General features: G+C 39.6%; 1 protein-coding gene across 1 annotated transcript; it reads left to right on the top strand.

Annotated features, from left to right (window-relative positions):
- Positions 1-17,794: 17,794 nt before the first annotated feature.
- On the top strand, positions 17,795-19,308 carry LOC112720921 (uncharacterized). The gene is made up of 3 exons (XM_025772015.1): positions 17,795-18,064; positions 18,366-18,954; positions 19,166-19,308. The coding sequence occupies exons 1-3, from the start codon at positions 17,795-17,797 to the stop codon at positions 19,306-19,308; spliced, it is 1,002 nt and encodes a 333-aa protein (XP_025627800.1).
- Positions 19,309-20,075: the final 767 nt, after the last annotated feature.

The following is a 20,075-nucleotide window of genomic DNA, read 5'->3' as shown; positions in this document are numbered from 1 at the left end:
GTTAGGTGTAAGTCAGATGCCTAATAGAAACGGTGCACTTCAAAGGTTTTATGTCTGTTTGGATGGATGCAAGAAAGGTTTTGTGGGTGGCTGTAGACCCTTGGTAGGACTAGATGGTGCTTTTTTGAAGACCTATTATGGAGGTTGGATGTTGTGCGCCATGGGTCAAGATGCAAATAATCATATATACCAAATTGCATGGCATATTGTACATGTTGAGAACAAAGACAACTGGAAGTAGTTCTTGGAGCTCTTGCATGAAGATATTAGAGACCAGATAGAGCATGGTTGGTGTTTTATCTCTGACATGCAGAAGGTAACCTATAAGGTTCATTTAGAAGCACGATATATGAATATAATGACCATTTTGAATTAATAAACACATTTTGAAGCACTATTTTGAATTAACATATCTGTGTTATTGATGAGCGGATATTTTATACGCTTTTTGGGGTTAATTTCATATAGTTTTTAGTATGTTTTAGTTAGTTTTTAGTTTATTTCCATTAGTTTTTAGGAAAAATTCATATTTCTGGACTTTACTATGAGTTGTATGTTTTTCTGTAATTTCAGGTATTTTTCTGGCTGAAATTGAAGGAGTTGAGCAAAAATCTGATTCAGGCTGAAAAAGGACTGCTGATGCTGTTGGATTCTGACCTCCCTGCACTCAAAGTGGATTTTATGGAGCTACAGAAATCGAAATGGCATGCTTCCAATTGCGTTGGAAAGTAGACATCCAGGAATTTCCAGCAATATATAATAGTCCATACTTTGCACAAGGATAGATGATGTAAACTGGTGTTCAACGCCAGTTCTCTGCCCAATTCTGGCGTCCAGCGCCAGAAAAGGATCAAAAGCTGGAGTTGAACGCCCAAACTGGCACAAAAACTGGCATTCAACTCCACAAATGGCCTCTGCACGTGAATTGCTTAAATCTCAGCCACAGCACACACCAAGTGGGCCCCAGAAGTGGATCTCTGCATCATCCATCATAGTTTACTCATTTTTTGTAAACCTAGGCTACTAGTTTAGTATTTAAACAACTTTTAGAGACTTATTTTGTATCTCATGACATTTTAGATCTAAACTTTGTACTCTTTGACGGCATGATTCTCTAAACTCCATTGTTGGGGGTGAGGAGCTCTGCTGTGTCTCAATGAATTAATGCAAGTATTTCTGTTTTCCACTCAAACATGCTTGTTCCTATCTAAGATGTTCATTCGCGCTTAACTGTGATGAAGGTGATGATCCGTGACACTCATCACCTTCCTCAAACCATGAACGTGTGCCTGACAACCACCTCAATTCTATATCCGATTGAATGAATATCTCTAGATTCCTTAATCAGAATCTTCGTGGTATAAGCTAGAACTGATGGCGGCATTCATGAGAATCCGGAAAGTCTAAACCTTGTCTATGGTATTCCGAGTAGGATTCTGGGATTGGATGGCTGTGACGAACTTCAAACTCACGAGTGCTGGGCGTAGTGACAGACGCAAAAGGATAGCAGATCCTATTCCGGTATGACTGAGAACCTGCAGATGATTAGCCGTGCGGTGACAGCGCACTTGGAATCTTTTCATTGGAAGGATGGATGGTAGCCATTGACAACGGTGATCCACCTACACACAGCTTGCCATAGGAGGACGTGCGTGCGTGAATCAGAAGACAGAGGAAAGCAGAGATTCAGAAGACAAAGCATCTCCAAAACTCCAACATATTCTCCATTACTGCATAACAAGTAACTTTTAATTCATGCTCTCCTGTTTATTCGCAATTCAACTGATAAATATAATTGACTTCCTAACTAAGATTTACAGAGTAACCATAGATTGCTTCAAACCAACAATCTCCGTGGGATTCGACCCTTACTCACGTAAAGTATTACTTGGACGACCCAGTGCACTTGCTGGTTAGTGGTACGAGTTGTGAAAGTGTGATTCACAATTCGTGCACCAAGTTTTTGGCGCCGTTGCCGGGGATTGTTCGTGTTTGAACAACTGACGGTTTATTTTGTTGCTTAGATTAGGAAATTTTTTCTTTTTGGTTTAGAGTCTCTTATTATTGTTCTTGGTTAAAAATATCCTTCTTCAAAACAAGTGTTACATTTACTGCCCAATTGGCTAGAGCGTTGGTCTAAGTCCGTGGCAGTTTGGTATACTCTTTTTTTAAAAATATTTTTCATAAATAATATTTTCTCTATTAAATTTTGTGCCAAACTTTAAGTTTGGTGTTTTCTTGTTGATTTTTCAAAAAAAAAAAATTTTTCAAAAATTTATTTTGGTTTTCTAAAAAAATTTTTAAGTTTGGTGTTCTTCCCTTGTGTTCTTGTGTTCTTGAGAGTCTTCAAAGTGTTCTTGAGTTTTCCTTGTGTCTTGATCTTAAAATTTTTTAGTTTGGTGTTCCTTGGTGTTTTCCCCCCAAAAATTTCGAAAATAAGGAACATTAGATCTAAAAATTTTAAATCTTGTGCTATCTTATTGTTTTTCTCTCTCTTCTTAAAATTTAAAAATATCTTTTCTCTCTATTTTAAAGCATCTTTTTCGAAAATCAATTTTTAAAATTCAGATTTTTTTAAAACTTCCTAACCACTTTCTCTCTCCTCAATTTTTTGAAAATCTTCACCCACTTTTATTTATTTTTATTTTATTTTCGAAATAAATTAATAAATAAATAAATAAAAATATTTTCTCTATTTTACATCATCTCCCTTTCTCCATCATGGATCTAAGCGGAAATGAACAGTCCAAGAGGACTCTGGGGTCATATTCTAACCCCTCTACTGCTTCATATGGGAGTAGTATCTGCATACCCTCCATTGGAGTCAGTAGCTTTGAGTTGAATCCTCAGCTCATTATCATGGTGCAGCAAAGTTGCCAGTATTCCGGTCTTTCACAGGAAGAACCTACAGAGTTTCTGGCACAGTTTCTACAGATTACTGACACAGTACATGATAAAGAAATAGATCAGGATGTCTACAGACTATTACTGTTTCCATTTGCTGTAAAGGATCAAGCTAAGAGGTGGTTGAATAACCAACCTAAGGCCAGCATAAAGACATGGAAACAGCTGACAGAAAAATTCCTGAATCAGTACTTTTTCCCAAAACGGATGACACAGCTAAGGCTGGACATCCAAGGCTTTAAACAAGGAGATAATGAATCTCTTTATGATGCCTGGGAGAGATACAGAGAGATGCTATGAAAATGCCCCTCTGAAATGTTTTCAGAGTGGGTTCAGTTAGACATCTTCTACTATGGGTTTGCAGAAAGAGCTCAGATGTCTCTAGATTACTCAGCTGGTGGATCTATCCACATGAGAAAGACAATTGAAGAGGCTCAAGAGCTCATTGATACAGTTGCCAGGAATCAGCATCTGTACCTAAGCAGCAACCATTCCATGAATGAAGAGGTTAAAACAGTAACTGCTGAACTCAGTCCTGTAAAACAAGCTACTGAATTCAATCAGCAATTGGACTTCCTAACAAGGCAGTTAGCCGAATTCAAAGATAGACTACAAGAGACAAGGATGGCTAATATACATATGGACGAACAGTTTAAGCAAACAAAGCAGCAGCTGTCAAGGCAAATAGCAGAAGAATGCCAAGCAGTTCAACTAAGAAGTGGGAAAACATTAAATACCCCACCTCAAGGCAGCAAAAAGCTAAGAAATGAGCAAACCACCCAAAATTCACCTGAGGACAGTAAGAGCCCAGGGAAAAATAATTCTGGCGCTAGAAAATTGGTGGAAGGCTGGCGCTGAACGCCCAGACCATGGCCAAAACTAGCGTTCAACGCCAGAAACAAAGCAGGACTGGCGTTCAACGCCAGAAATGGGCAAGGATCTGGCGTTGAACGCCCAAAATGGGCACAGTTCTGGTGTTCAGACGCCAGGAGCAGACAAGGAGCTGGCGTCCAGTTTCACTCCAGCTTCTAACTCTGGCACTCAATTGCCAGTGAGGGATCAGACACACACAAATGCTGATAACAGCCCCTCTAAAAAGGCTTCTTCAACCACTTTTGTAGGCAATAAACCTGCAGCAACTAAGGTTGAAGAATATAAAGCCAAGATACCTTATCCTCAAAAACTCCGGAAAGAGGAGCAGGATAAGCAATTTGCTCGCTTTGCAGATTATCTCAGGACTCTTGAGATAAGGATTCCATTTGCAGAAGCACTTGAGCAAATACCTTCTTATGCCAAGTTCATGAAAGAGATCTTGAGTTATAAAAAGGATTGGAGAGAAACAGAAAGAGTTCTCCTCACTGAAGAATGCAGTGCAGTCATTCTGAAGAGCTTTCCTGAAAAGCTTAAAGACCCTGGGAGTTTTATGATACCATGCATATTAGAAGGTAATTGCACCTTGACAGCTTTATGTGATCTTGGGGCAAGCATCAACCTAATACCTGCATCCACTATCAGGAAGCTTGGCTTAACTGAAGAAGTTAAACCAACCCGGATATGGCTCCAACTTGCTGATGGCTCCACTAAATACCCATCAGGCGTGATTGAAGACATGATTGTCAGAGTTGGGCCATTCGCCTTTCCCACTGACTTTGTTGTGCTGGAAATGGAGGAGCACAAGAGTGCTACTCTCATTCTAGGAAGACCCTTCCTAGCAACTGGGCGAACCCTCATTGACGTCCAACAGGGGGAAATAACCCTGAGAGTCAATGATGATGAGTTCAAGTTGAATGCTGTCAAAGCCATGCAGCATCCAGACACATCAAAAGACTGCATGAAAGTTGATCTCATTGACTCCTTGGTAGAAGAGATCAACATGGCTGAGAGTCTCGAATCAGAGTTAGAAGACATCTTTAAAGATGTTCAGCCTGATTTGGAGGATTCAGAGGACATGAAAGAACCTCTGAACTTTCTTCTGAAAGAGGAAAAACCTCCTAAACCCGAGCTCAAGCCATTACCACCATCCTTGAAATATGCATTTCTGGGAGAAGGTGACACTTTTCCAGTGATCATAAGCTCTGCTTTAAATTCACAGGAAGAGGAAGCACTTATTCAAGTGCTAAGGACACACAAGACAGCTCTTAGGTGGTCCATAGGTGACCTTAAGGGCATAAGCCCTGCTAGATGCATGCACAAAATCCTATTGGAGGATAATGCCAAACCAGTGGTTCAACCACAGAGGCGGCTAAATCCAGCCATGAAGGAAGTGGTGCAGAAAGAGGTCACCAAATTACTAGAGGCTGGGATTATTTATCCTATTTCTGATAGCCCCTGGGTGAGCCCTGTCCAAGTCGTCCCAAAAAAGGGAGGCATGACAGTGATTCATAATGAAAAAAATGAACTGGTTCCTACAAGAACAGTTATAGGGTGGCGCATGTGTATTGACTACAGAAGGCTCAATACAGCCACCAGAAAGGATCATTTTCCTTTACCATTCATAGACCAGATGCTAGAAAGACTAGCAGGTCATGATTATTACTGCTTTTTGGATGGCTACTCAGGCTATAACCAGATTGTAGTAGATCCCCAGGATCAAGAGAAAACAGCATTCACATGTCCATCCGGAGTGTTTGCTTACAGAAGGATGCCATTTGGGCTATGTAATGCGCCCGCAACCTTCCAGAGATGCATGCTCTCTATTTTCTCTGATATGGTGGAAAAATTTTTGGAAGTCTTCATGGATGACTTCTCAGTATATGGAGACTCATTCAGCTCCTGTCTTGATCACCTGAAACTTGTTTTGAAAAGATGCCAAGAGACTAACCTAGTCTTAAACTGGGAAAAGTGTCACTTCATGGTGACTGAAGGAATTGTTCTTGGGCATAAAATCTCAAACAAGGGAATAGAGGTGGATCAAGCAAAAATAGAGGTAATTGAAAAATTACCCCCACCTGCCAATGTTAAGGCAATCAGAAGCTTTCTGGGGCATGCAGGATTCTATAGGAGGTTTATAAAGGATTTTTCAAAAATCGCAAAACCTCTAAGCAATCTGCTAGCTGCTGACACGCCATTTGTGTTTGACACAGAGTGCCTGCAGGCGTTTGAGACACTGAAAGCTAAGCTGGTCACAGCACCAGTCATTTCTGCACCAGACTGGACATTACCATTTGAGCTAATGTGTGATGCCAGTGATCACGCCATTGGTGTAGTACTGGGACAGAGGCATAACAAGCTTCTGCATGTCATTTATTATGCCAGTTGCGTTCTAAATGATGCCCAGAAAAATTACACAACCACAGAAAAAGAATTACTTGCAGTGGTTTACGCCATTGACAAGTTCAGATCATACTTAGTAGGATCAAAAGTGATTGTGTATACTGATCATGCTGCTCTTAAGTATCTACTCACAAAGCAGGATTCAAAACCCAAGCTCATCAGATGGGTGTTGCTTCTGCAAGAGTTTGATATAGAAATAAGAGACAGAAAAGGGACAGAGAACCAAGTGGCTGATCATCTGTCCCGGATAGAGCCAGTGGAAGGGACGTCCCTCCCCTCTCTTGAGATCTCTGAGACGTTTCCGGATGAGCATTTATTTGCCATTCAGGAAGTACCATGGTTTGCCGATATTGTAAACTATAAAGCTGCAAGGTTCATACCCAAGGAGTACAACAGGGTACAAAAGAAAAAATTAATTACTGATGCAAAGTACTACTTGTGGGATGAACCTTATCTCTTTAAGAGATGTGCAGACGGAATTATACGTAGGTGTGTGCCTAGAGAAGAAGCACAGAGGATCCTGTGGCATTGCCACGGATCTCAATATGGAGGCCATTTCGGAGGTGAGCGAACAGCCACCAAGGTCCTCCAATGTGGCTTCTACTGGCCCACACTCTATAAAGATTCTCGAGAGTTTGTACGTAACTGTGACAGTTGCCAAAGAGCTGGTAATCTGCCTCATGGTTACGCCATGCCTCAACAAGAAATCTTGGAAATTGAGTTGTTTGACGTATGGGGAATTGACTTCATGGGACCTTTCCCACCATCATACTCAAACACTTATATTCTGGTAGCAGTTGACTATGTATCAAAATGGGTTGAGGCCATTGCCACACCCACCAATGATACTAAAACAGTGCTGAAGTTCCTCCAGAAACATATCTTTAGCAGGTTTGGTGTCCCTAGAGTACTCATCAGTGATGGGGGCACCCACTTCTGCAATAAACAGCTTTACTCTGCCATGGTTCGGTATGGGATTCGCCACAAGGTGGCTACTCCATATCATCCACAAACTAATGGGCAAGCTGAAGTCTCTAACAGAGAATTAAAGAGAATCCTGGAACGGACAGTAAATACCCGTAGAAAGGATTGGGTACGGAGCTTGGATGATGCTCTGTGGGCTTACAGAACAACATTCAAGACCCCTATAGGGACCTCTCCATACCAACTCGTGTATGGTAAGGCATGTCACCTGCCCGTGGAACTGGAACATAAGGCCTACTGGGCAACCAAATTCCTAAACTTTGATGCCAAATTAGCAGGAGAAAAAAGATTGCTCCAGCTAAATGAGCTAGAGGAGTTCAGATTCACAGCTTTCGAAAATGCCAAGCTTTATAAAGAGAAATAAAAAAAGTGGCATGACAGAAAGTTGTCATCTAGAATCTTTGAACCGGGACAGAAGGTTCTGCTGTTCAACTCTAGACTCAGGCTATTCCCCGGGAAATTGAAATCCCGGTGGAGGGGACCATACGTGATTACAAGCGTATCACCATATGGTTATGTAGAGCTTCAAGATATTGACTCTGACAAGAAGTTCATTGTTAATGGACAGAGAATCAAGCACTATCTTGAAGGCAATGTTGAGCAAGAGTGCTCAAGGTTGAAGCTAGATTAAAAGCTCAGCAAGGTCCAGCTAAGGACATTAAAGAAGCGCTTGTTGGGAGGCAACCCAACTTTTATTTACTTTCATGGTTTTTCATATTTTATTAGGTTTATGATCATGTGGAGTCACAAAATAAATATTAAAATTTGAAAACGGAATAAAAAACAGCAGAAGAAAAATCACACCCTGGAGGAAGCACCTGTCTGGCGTTCAACGCCAGAACAGAGCATGGTTCTGGCGCTGAACGCCCAAAATGGGCAACATCCTGGCACTGAATGCCCAGAACAAGCATGGTTCTGGCGTTCAACACTAGAAATGGCTAGTAAATGGGCGTTGAATGCCCAAAATGGGCAACAACCTGGCGCTGAACGCCCAGAGTTGTGTGCAAGGGCATTCTGCATGCCTAAATTGGTGCAGGGATGTAAATGCCTTGACACTTCAAGATCTGTGGACCTCACAGGATCATTTCAAGATCTGTGGACCCCACAGGATCCCCACCTTCCCTCCTCATAATCCTAGTTTTTTTCCACATCCTCTTCTTCATCTATTCCTTCTTCTTTTGCTCGAGGGCGAGCAACATTCTAAGTTTGGTGTGGTAAAACAATTATGTGAAGGATCTATAGCTCAGTGGTAGAACATGTGGCTGCAAATCAAGAGATCCCTGAGATACCTCAGGGAATGCACTTCCCTCCACATAATTATTGGAAGCAACTGAGGATAGAAATACCAAAAATCACTAGGAATCAAGCCACAAAGGCAAGGAAGAGACATAAAAGAGCTCAAGAACATCATTGGTTCCTCAAGAAGGAAATGCCATCATCACTAAGGTGGACTCGTTCCTTGTTCTTACTTTCTCTGTTTTTCGTTTTCTCTATGGTAAGTGCTTATCTATGTTTGTGTCTTCATTACATGATCATTAGTAGTAATTAGTGTCTATTTTGATTTTATCCCCAATTAAGTTATAGTCTATTTTTCTCATCATCAGCAAACATGAATAAAATAGTAGATCTTTTGAATAAGAGGCAATAAAATTTCGAGTTTTTAATAAGAAAAATTCTAATTAGTAACATGTGGTGGCAATGCTTTCTGTCTTCTGAATGAATGCTTGAACAGTGCATATGTCTTTTGAATTTGTTGTTTAAGACTGTTAAATATGTTGGCTCTTGAAAGAATGATGAACATGAGACATGTTATTGATAATCTGAAAAATCATAAAAATGATTCTTGAAGCAAGAAAAAGCAGCAAAGAACAAAGCTTGCAGAAAAAAAAATATATATAATAAAATAGGCGAAAAAAAAAGAGAGAAAAAGAAAAAGCAAGCAGAAAAAGCCAAAAGCTCTTAAAACCAAGAGGCGAGAGCAAAAAGCCAATAACCCTTAAAACCAAAAGGCAAGGGCAAATAAAAAGGATCCCAAGGCTTTGAGCATCAGTGGATAGGAGGGCCTAAAGGAATAAAATCCTGGTCTAAGCGGCTAAACCAAGCTGTCCCTAACCATGTGCTTGTGGCGTGTAGATGTCAAGTGAGAACTTGAGACTGAGCGGTTAAAGTCAAGGTCCAAAGCAAAAAGAAGAGTGTGCTTAAGAATACTGGACACCTCTAATTGGGGGCTTTAGCAAAGCTGAGCCACAATCTGAAAAGGTTCACCCAATTATGTGTCTGTGGCATTTATGTATCCGGTGGTAATACTGGAAAACAAAGTGCTTAGGGCCACGGCCAAGACTCATAAAATAGCTGTGTTCAAGAATCATCACACTGAAATAGGAGAATCAATAACACTATCTGAATTCTAAGTTCCTATAGATGCCAATCACTCTGAGCTTCAATGGATAAAGTGAGATGCCAAAACTGTTCAGAAGCAAAAAGCTACTAGTCCCGCTCATCTAATTAGAATCTGAGCTTCACTCAAAAACTCTGAAATATTATTGCTTCTCAACCTATTAGTCTTCTATTTTATTTGTCTAGTTGCTTGAGGACAAGCAACAATTTAAGTTTGGTGTTGTGATGAGTGGATATTTTATACGCTTTTTGGGGTTAATTTCATATAGTTTTTAGTATGTTTTAGTTAGTTTATAGTTTATTTCCATTAGTTTTTAGGAAAAATTCATATTTCTGGACTTTACTATGAGTTGTGTGTTTTTCTGTAATTTCAGGTATTTTTCTGGCTGAAATTGAAGGAGCTGAGCAAAAATCTGATTCAGGCTGAAAAAGGACTGCTGATGCTGTTGGATTCTGACCTCCCTGCACTCAAAGTGAATTTTCTAGAGCTACAGAAATCGAAATGGCATGCTTCCAATTGCGTTGGAAAGTAGACATCCAGGGCTTTCCAGCAATATATAATAGTCTATACTTTGCACAAGGATAGATGACGTAATCTGGCGTTCAATGCCAGTTCTCTGCCCAATTCTGGCGTCCAGCGCCAGAAAAGGATCAAAAGCTGGAGTTGAACGCCCAAACTGGCACAAAAACTGGCGTTCAACTCCACAAATGGCCTCTGCACGTGAATTGCTTAAATTTCAGCCCCAGCACACACCAAGTGGGCCCCAGAAGTGGATCTCTGCATCATCCATCATAGTTTACTCATTTTTTGTAAACCTAGGCTACTAGTTTAGTATTTAAACAACTTTTAGAGACTTATTTTGTATCTCATGATATTTTAGATCTAAACTTTGTACTCTTTGATGGCATGAGTCTCTAAACTCCATTGTTGGGGGTGAGGAGCTTTGCTGTGTCTCAATGAATTAATGCAAGTATTTCTGTTTTCCACTCAAACATGCTTGTTCCTATCTAAGATGTTCATTTGCGCTTAACTGTGATGAAGGTGATGATCCATGACACTCATCACCTTCCTCAAACCATGAACGTGTGCCTGACAACCACCTTCGTTCTATATCCGATTGAATGAATATCTCTAGATTCCTTAATCAGAATCTTCGTGGTATAAGCTAGAACTGATGGCGGCATTCATGAGAATCCGAAAAGTCTAAACCTTGTCTGTGGTATTCCGAGTAGGATTCTGGGATTGGATGGCTGTGACGAACTTCAAACTCACGAGTGCTGGGCGTAGTGACAGACGCAAAAGGATAGCAGATCCTATTCCGGTATGACTGAAAACCTGCAGATGATTAGCCGTGCGGTGACAACGCACTTGGAATCTTTTCACTGGAAGGATGGATGGTAGCCATTGACAACGGTGATCCACCTACACACAGCTTGCCATAGGAGGACGTCCGTGCGTGAATCAGAAGACAGAGGAAAGCAGAGATTCAGAAGACAAAGCATCTCCAAAACTCCAACATATTCTCCATTACTGCATAACAAGTAACTTTTAATTCATGCTCTCCTGTTTATTCGCAATTCAACTGATAAATATAATTGACTTCCTAACTAAGATTTACAGAGTAACCATAGATTGCTTCAAACCAACAATCTCCGTGGGATTCGACCCTTACTCACGTAAGGTATTACTTGGACGACCCAGTGCACTTGCTGGTTAGTGGTACGAGTTGTGAAAGTGTGATTCACAATTCGTGCACCAGTTATCAGTGACTGTAACCTATATTGAAGGACTATTTTGTTGCTTTGTAGGGTCTGATCCCAGTATTGCGTGAGGTTATGTTAGGCGCGCATCACCGTTTATGTGCATGGCACCTGTGGCAAAACTTCCAGAAGCAATAGAAGGACTCACACCTGAAGAGCTTGTTTTAGAAGTGTGTTAAAGTAATGACCATCCAGGAATTCAATGGACATATGCAGTCAACAAAGAGGGTAAATAAGAAGGCGTGAACGTATTTAGACAAGTTTTCTAGGCATGCATGGACCAGGACTCACTACAAGGACTTTCCAAAAGTTGACAATGTGTGTAACGTGTGTGAGGTGTTTAATGCTGCCACTAAACCATATAGATGCAAATCCGCCTTGACTTTACTGGAGGAGGATAGGAGGTATGCTATGATTAATATGGCAAGGAACTAACTGAAACTCTCTAGCCATGTGGGACACCTACCTCCGATTCAACAAGTAGACTTGCGAAGGAGAGGTATCACAGCAGGTATCATACACCAATGTGGTTTGGAGATGTGGCTGAGATCATGTTTGATTTGGGAAACCAAACATGTAGCTGCAGATCTTAGCAGTTATCGAGTAAGCAATATTTTATTTTCTTGTGTATAATTGTACGGTAGAATACCTATCCTAAACACTTAATTACTCAATTTTATTGTTTGCTAGGGTTACCTTGTCGTCATTAAATAGTTGTAATTTCAGTCATGAATAGCAGGCTCGAGAATTATGTTCATGTATGGCTAACAATGAGATCCTACAACAAAACTTATGAGTACCATATCAACCCTGTAAGAGGTTAAGAGTTGTGAAAGACCTCACAATACCTCCATTGCTTACCACCTGTAAGGAGCAAGCCCCATGAAAGGCTATTACATTATGTAAGAAAAAAAGATGCACATGAGGCACTTGTTAGGGGGAGTTAGGAGCGCACTGCAATAAAATTGAAGAGAAAATATGGCAAATTCACTTGTGGGACATGTGGAGATATTGGTTACACAACAAGGGATTATGAAATAGCAAAAAAAAAAAGGCTGATGAGCTAGCAGCTACTGCAAAATATGCCGAAGATGCTGCAAATGAGGGTGACGCTGGTGCTGAAGGTCAGGAAGGTAAGGTTGTTGGTGCAGGAGCTGAGGTTGGGGTTAAGGAGTTGAATAAGAACCTACAACTAAGGTAATTGTTGTTATTATTAAATTTTTTGTTGTTGTTGTTGTTGTTAGTGTTATGGATGTTATTGTTGTTATTGCTATCACAGACTACAAAGAATGCCAAGAAAGGACTTCTGAGGACTAAAAGTGAAAGGCACAACAAACTCTCTATCAAGAGGACAACTGCAATCACTACTGCTACTGTTGCTGCTCCACATCCAACTGAGATTTCAAGAGAGACTAGTCAGGGAGCTAGTGCAGGAACCTTTGGAAAGTTGACCTCCTTCTTGAAGTTTGTTTCAACCCCAATATTCAACCCATTGAAAAAAATTCTCACGATGCAGTTCCCTTTTATAAACTTGTAATGTGTAGCTAGAACAATGTGTAATTACTTTTTGAGTTGATACTGTTGTGGTTGAATGCTAAGGTTAAACAATGTTATGTTTTTTGTGGTGTAACTTTTGAAACCTGTATGTATGGCCTTTGATGTTGTTATGACTTATGATATTTTGGGTTGTGATAGTATGTTATGCACATTGTGCTTTAGCACAAAAACACTCGTTTCATACTCCGAGAAATGTGATGTTATGTTAACTTAAATTCATATTTAGCTTTTTTGTATGCTTTTATTTATCTATTTTTTGTTTAATTGATCATAACTTTATCAGAACAAATACATCATTCAAGAATTGAACTCATGCAAACTTAATATTCCATTTCGTTGCATTTTCATCAACACATTACATAGCACTTAAGAAATTTAAAATTTCACAACATAATCATCATTTATTGGAAATAAAATCCAACAAGCTAAAACATAAACACACACCAAAAGGTAGCAACACCATTATCATCATCTTCAAGCACTTAACATCACTCTCCAAACTTGTCATCCTCTAATTAAACTCATGCAAAATTTCTTGTCGAATGAGTGTTGCACAAACTGGTTCTTCACATCCATTATCCTAGTGGAAGAAATTACAATGGATTTCATACTACAAATTAAAAAATGCAGGTAAATCTAACCTCAAAGTGGAACCATCTTAACATTTTCTTCAGAGCCATAACTTTACCTCATAGTTTGGACAACCATAAAATGGTCAACTAGAATTCTCTGTCATCGTTGAGTACTTCATCACTATCCGAAGCCCGCAGTTGCAGAAAACAACGTTCTTACCTCCCCTATTGCATATTCCTTTGTTGCTATAAGGTCTCCCTACAGAGTTATTCCTACTTGAGCTACTTTGGCATCTCTCCCCACCACACGCAGACGAAGACGAGAAAATAAGATGAACTGGAAGATAGCGGAAATGTCAAAGAAGAGAAGATGACATCAAAAAAGTCGAAGAAGAGAAGACAATAATTTGGTGATTAAGATTTTATAATTAAAAATAGATTAATTTAGATATTATTAAGCAATTCTAGATACTAATTTGAATCATATTCAACTATTCAAGCTTGGTATACATCTGCATACAGCTGGAATGCCCACATGACACTTCGCGTTCCACATCATCAACATTTAGACGACACTTATTTAAGGGACTAACGAAGATACACGTTTTGGAATTTCAGAAATTTAGTTGGTCATTTTTAAAAGTAGAAGACTAAATTGAGTAGCGATTTGAAATTTTGGGACCATTTTGAACATTTATTTATATGTTGTCACTTATTAATTTACACTTAATGAAAACGTTTTGATTGTCACTGATCATCTTAAAAAGAAAGCTTTGCGTTGCATACAATAAACTAGAATCTAATTACCTTATAGAAGACCAAACTTAGACTGAACTCATAGAATATACATTTAGCGAGTTAATACTCAAATTAGCCCCTGAAATTTGACCCCGACTCAATTTAGCCCTTAAGGTTTCAATTGACTCTAATTGTACCTTGAAATTTTGCCTCGAGCCTCAATTTGGCCCTTCCGGCGTTTTCCATCACCGGAGAGCTGACCTGGCAAATTTAAATGACACCTGGCAGTCTCAAAACGATGCCGTTTTACTGTTGGCGCCGAAATTGTTAGAAATGACGTCGTATCCCCTAGGAAGGAGTTAAATGAAAATCCAAACACTAACCACTCCAAAGTTGAGACTCAGTTGACCCTTTCTCTTCCTCCACTTCCTCTCGTTTTCCTTCCCGTCAGAGAAGCACCATGGATGTCACAGTAATGGAGCTTTGAAGCTTTTCTTACTTCTTTCTACCCCCATTGTGAAGATTAATTACCTGGGAGTCATCTTTTGAAAAACAGGATAGTAACAAAATCGATGCTCTCAACTATCGTGCTCTGTTTTTATCAAAATGTTGGTTGTGTGTTGTTTTTCATTTTTTTCACCCTACTTGATCAGTGAAACTTTGAGAGAATGTGGTTGATTATGGTTGTTGATGATGATAGAATTTTTGTATGTTAAGGTTTAATTTTTTTACATGTGTGTGGCTGTGATCAACCGAATCGTTCAATTCTTTATCCGTTTGAGTAGTCTTTGATTCTTCATATTCCATTTTAAAATAACAATTATACTCCTTCATATCCCATTTTAATTTAATTGTTGATTGGATAATTTCTTGTAAAAATAAAATATTTTCTGTGCTGAACATTATATGCATCAATGACCACCATAAATGTTTAAGTGATAATCATGAACTGAGGATTTTGTATTTTGGCCAGTCATTGCAGTGTATTTAACTTTTGATTATTGTTTCGTTAACAGAGTTTATGCTAATTTTTTCATTATGTTCGTCTTGTTCTAGATATTCCTTTCTTCCCTTATCCTAGCATAGTTTTCTACGGATCCTTATCACATTAAAAAAGGAGCTTGTTTCCATATTTTCATCTAATGTAGCAGAACACATAAATTGCTAATATAGGACAATTCTTAAACTCAGTTGAACACCATTGTCAACTTATATTATATTGATAAGTTTGTAGATTATATTAATAATAGGGTTGAATATATGCATGTGTGAATTCTATGGATGAATCTTGTGTTTATCCTAGTAGTTGCTTCATTAACATTAGTTGACTTTAACTCTTTGCATATCAATTTGTTAAATGGAAGAATGTGCTCTTTTGGTAAAAAATATTTGAAGAAGTTTGAGTAAATGGGGATTATACCGTATCTTTAATTTTTCTTCTTAATGTTCTAATTTGAATAGTTTCTCCCATTAATCACTTATGATCACTTTTAATATTTCCTTTAAATGGGAACAATTATATATGTAAGTATATTCAAATTTTGTTGATTTTACTTGCTTTATTCTTTCATATTTCATGATTAAGGATTGTATGAGACAAATTGAAATTAGTGTTGTTGTCAATTTATTGAATTTAGTGTTGTTTTTAACCATTGTCTCCTTAATCTTATTTATAGATGGATGAACGTATAACGATTGTGTATCATCATGGAGGCAATTTTGTCACCAAATTAAATGACAGTTTGGTTTATGACAATGATCACACTGATGAGTTGACTGGGTTGGATGAGGACGTATTAGATGTATTTTCACTGAGAGACTACTACAAGGTCCTAGGTTATGATAACATGGTTGAGTGTTGGTGGCTTGTTCCTGGTAGATCTATGAAGAGTAGACTGCGAGCACTAAGTCATGACAAAGAGCTAGTAGAGATGTGCTTCTATGCAAAGAATAATGGGGGAACAGTGCACATATACTATGAGCATGGAGTTTCCCAACCCATGGTAGAGGAAGAAGCACCTGAATTGAGAGAGCTAACACCCAATACCACTGGTGTAGAAAACGTTGTCGAAGGGACCACACCTAGCCCAAAGAATAATACACCAACCAGTCCATCCCATATCAAATCACCCATCAACAGCACAAGTGAAGGCCCTTCCAATGCATCATCCAAGTCCCAACCTGCATCTGCTTCTACCCCCCTGTTGAAGGAGATACCACAACCAAAACCAGCACATAAACCCACACCTAAGCCCAGGCCAGCAACTAAGGAGAAACCTCAGCCTACACCTAAGCCCAAACCTGCACCTAAGGAGACACCTAAGCCCATACTCAAACCAGGGTCTAAGCCCAAGTCCACATCCAAACCAGCACCTAAACCCAATCCCACATCAAATACAATTAAGTCCAGACCCAAGTCTGGGCCCAAACCCACTCCAACACCCAAATCAGCATTCAATCCCAATCCAACACCCAAATCAGCCCATAAATCTAAATCCACTTCATCCAAATCAATTCATACTGCAACAAGATCCTCTGCTAGACTAAAAGGAAGAGTAGTGGGACAAAAACAAGATACTGGCAGCAAAAAAACCTATGTAAGCCTCGATGACAGCAATGGCAGTGACAGTGACTCACATGATTCGTACAAATCTGCAGAAGACAGCCTATACAAGCCTGGAGCACAAGACAGTTCTACTGAATCAGATATTGAAGGTGGTCTCTCAACAGCTAGGTTGAGGGAATTTAAGTTAAAGCATGCTCCAGGTGCTGCCTGGAAGAAGGGCAATGAGAAAATAGTAGAGGAAGATGACGGTCTGGTTGTGGAGAACTCTGATGAAGAAGTAGATTGGGTGCAAGTACTGGGTAACAGAGAAAACAATAAAAAATCTTATGATGCATATGATCCGATTCACGATGATTCTGGTGAAAACGACTCTTGGAAGTCTGAAGAATTGAAAACCCCCCTAAACTCAGATGAGGAGTGGAGTGATGATGATGATGCTGATGATGTGCACCCAATCTTCTCCGAGGGTGGCCGATTCGGTGAACTAAAGCTACAAGTTGGAATGAAGTTCAGTAACAAGAATGAATTTATGGATGCTGTGAGAGAATTCACCATTCAAGAAGGTAGGGGGATTAAATTTAGAAGGAATGAGAGCTACAGAGTCAGAGCTATTTGCAAGTGGACAATGGGAGAAGATGAGGATATGGTTAGATGTTCATGGGTTGCTTATGCATCCAGGGATTCTGATGAGACATGCTGGCAAATAAAAATATTTAAGAATGAACACATATGTCCTAGGATGAGCAAAAACAGGGCAGCCAACAGGAGATGACTTGCTGGCAAGTTGGTAAAGAAATTGAGGAGGTATCCGAGCTTAAAGCACAGTGAGGCTAAATCATATTTCAGGAGAAGGTGTGACCTGGACCGAAACAAATCATCACTAACCAGCGCTTTAATGGAAGCAAGAAATATTGTTTACGGTGATGCAGCTGCCTAGTACGGTTTGGTTAGAGATTATGCAGAAACTCTACTTAAGAGTAATCCTGGTTCAACAGTAAATATTGGTACATATCTACAAGGGGATGATCCTATATTTGAAAAAATGTATGTATGCCTGGATGGATGTAAGAAGGGTTTTAAGGCTGGCTGCTGCCCACTGATCGGACTCGACGGAGCCTTCTTGAAGACTCAGTTTGGGGGACAAATACTCTCAGCAGTGGCTCACGACGCCAACAACCATATATATCCAATTGCGTGGGCAATTGTTGATGTTGAGAATAAAGAGAATTGGAGGTGGTTTTTGGACATGCTACTTGATGACTTGGGTGACTACATGGCTAACAAATGGGCTTTTATGTCAGACATGCAAAAGGTAAATGAGTAAATGTATTTGGGGAATCAATTCACACTTGTTGTGAGGACTGTGATTAGTAAGATTTTATTTGCATAATCAATTCATACTTGCTGTGAGGACTGTGATTAGTAAGATTTATTTGCATTTGCATAATCATTTCGTACTTGCTGTAATGGACTGTGATTAGTAAATGTATTCGTTGCGAGGGCCTGTTTGAAGTCACTTAATGTATTTTGGGGGGTCTGTTTGAGGTCACTTAAAATATTTTGGGGGTCTGTTTGAGGCACAATAATTGAATTTTCATGTGTTGCTGGTCCAGGGTTTGGCTTCAGCAGTAAAGGAGCTTATGCCCAATGTACACCATCGATGTGTCTGGCATCTATGGAAGAATTTTAACAAACAATGGAAAGAGCAGGAGTACAGAGGACTATTATGGGAGTGTGCTAGGGAAACAACTCGCCATGGTTTTGATCAGAAGATGGATAGGTTAAAGAGACTCAACGAGGGAGCTTGGGCATATTTGGATAAGTGGCCTAAAGAAGCATGGACTAGGGCATATTTCCGACACGATCAAAAAATTGATAACATTTGTAACAATGCCTGCGAGGTTTTTAACTCGAGGATCAAGGAATACAGAGCTAAGCCTATAATCACCTTGTTAGAGGAGGTTCGGATGTTTGCGATGCGGTCCATTGCAAAAAACAAGGTCAAGTTATCCCACCATGTTGGTAAGCTCCCACCAATCCAACATAGTAGATTGCAGAAAATTCGGAAAGAATCTCAAAAATGGACACCGATCTGGAGTGGAGACGAAGAGTATCAAAGATTTGAGATCCACGGTTGGCCTACCAACATGGCTGTTGACTTGGGAAAGAGCATATGCACCTGTAGATTTTGGCAAATAACAGGTACTGAGGTAGCCAATAATTGCTTAAACATAGTTTAGATTAGATAGTGAGTGGTTTGTATTCATTTAATTAAACATAGTTTAGATTAGATAGTGACTGGTTTGTATTCATTTAAGTGTTCTTATTTGTTTCACTATGTTTTATGTCTCTGGTGATTAGTCTCTATTTAAATAGATTGTTGGATACTGTTTCATAACATCTGTCCTTGTAGGCATGCCGTGTGTCCATGCATGTGCAGCCATCTCCAAGATAAATCGAAATGCTGAGGATTTTTGTCATCATTGGCTGACCATGGAAGCTTATAGAGATACCTACAAGCACTCTCTCAATCCAATACCAGGACAAGATCTTTAGGAGAGAAGTGAACAAAATAGGCCTTATGCACCTAAAATGAAGCGAAAGCCAGGGCCAATAACCCAAAAAAGACAGAAGGATGCTGATGAAGAATCATCTAGTGTTAAGAAGTCAAAAACTGAAACCAAGTTGAAGAGGAAATACAAAGAATTCACATGTACTTACTGTGGTACGAGAGGGCAAACAAAGAGGAGTTGCGCTCATAGGAAAGCTGATGACCTTGCTAGTGCCCTTGTTAATGCAGCAGCGGCTGTTGTTGCAAAAGAAAAAGGTTCTAACTCTGGAGAGGGTACAGATCCAGCAAACGCTGCTACTACTAACACCCAAGCTGCTGAGATTAATGAAAATGCTCCATTAGCACTAGGTCAAGCTGTTGCTGATGCAAATGCTTCAGAGATTGTACTCACCCAACCCACTTACTCACAGCCGGAAAATCAGGAACATGTAGTGTTTGGTTTCTAATATTTGATTAACTGTTAACTGGTTTATATTGGTTTATAATACACGAGTAAATGTTGGGTAGATCTAACTGATTGATACTATTTGATAACATATTGATTGGTTTTTATTGGGTTGTATTGGTCACTATTTCTGTTCACAATTTTACTAGGTCCCTCCATCAGACCCAACTCCACCTCCACAATAGGTGACAAGGCCTCACAAGTTGCAATCTAAGAGGAAAACAACTTTCAATGTGGACCCAATGCAAGGAGCAAGTTCTGGGACAGCTGCACGCTTGGCAGAGTTTATGACATTCGTCCCCACCC

The sequence above is a fragment of the Arachis hypogaea genome, chromosome 11 (genome assembly GCF_003086295.3).
Source record: "Arachis hypogaea cultivar Tifrunner chromosome 11, arahy.Tifrunner.gnm2.J5K5, whole genome shotgun sequence".
Classification (NCBI taxonomy): domain Eukaryota; kingdom Viridiplantae; phylum Streptophyta; class Magnoliopsida; order Fabales; family Fabaceae; genus Arachis; species Arachis hypogaea.
The sequence above is the reverse complement of the archived record's forward strand: the minus strand, read 5'-3'. Positions and strand labels throughout refer to the sequence as shown.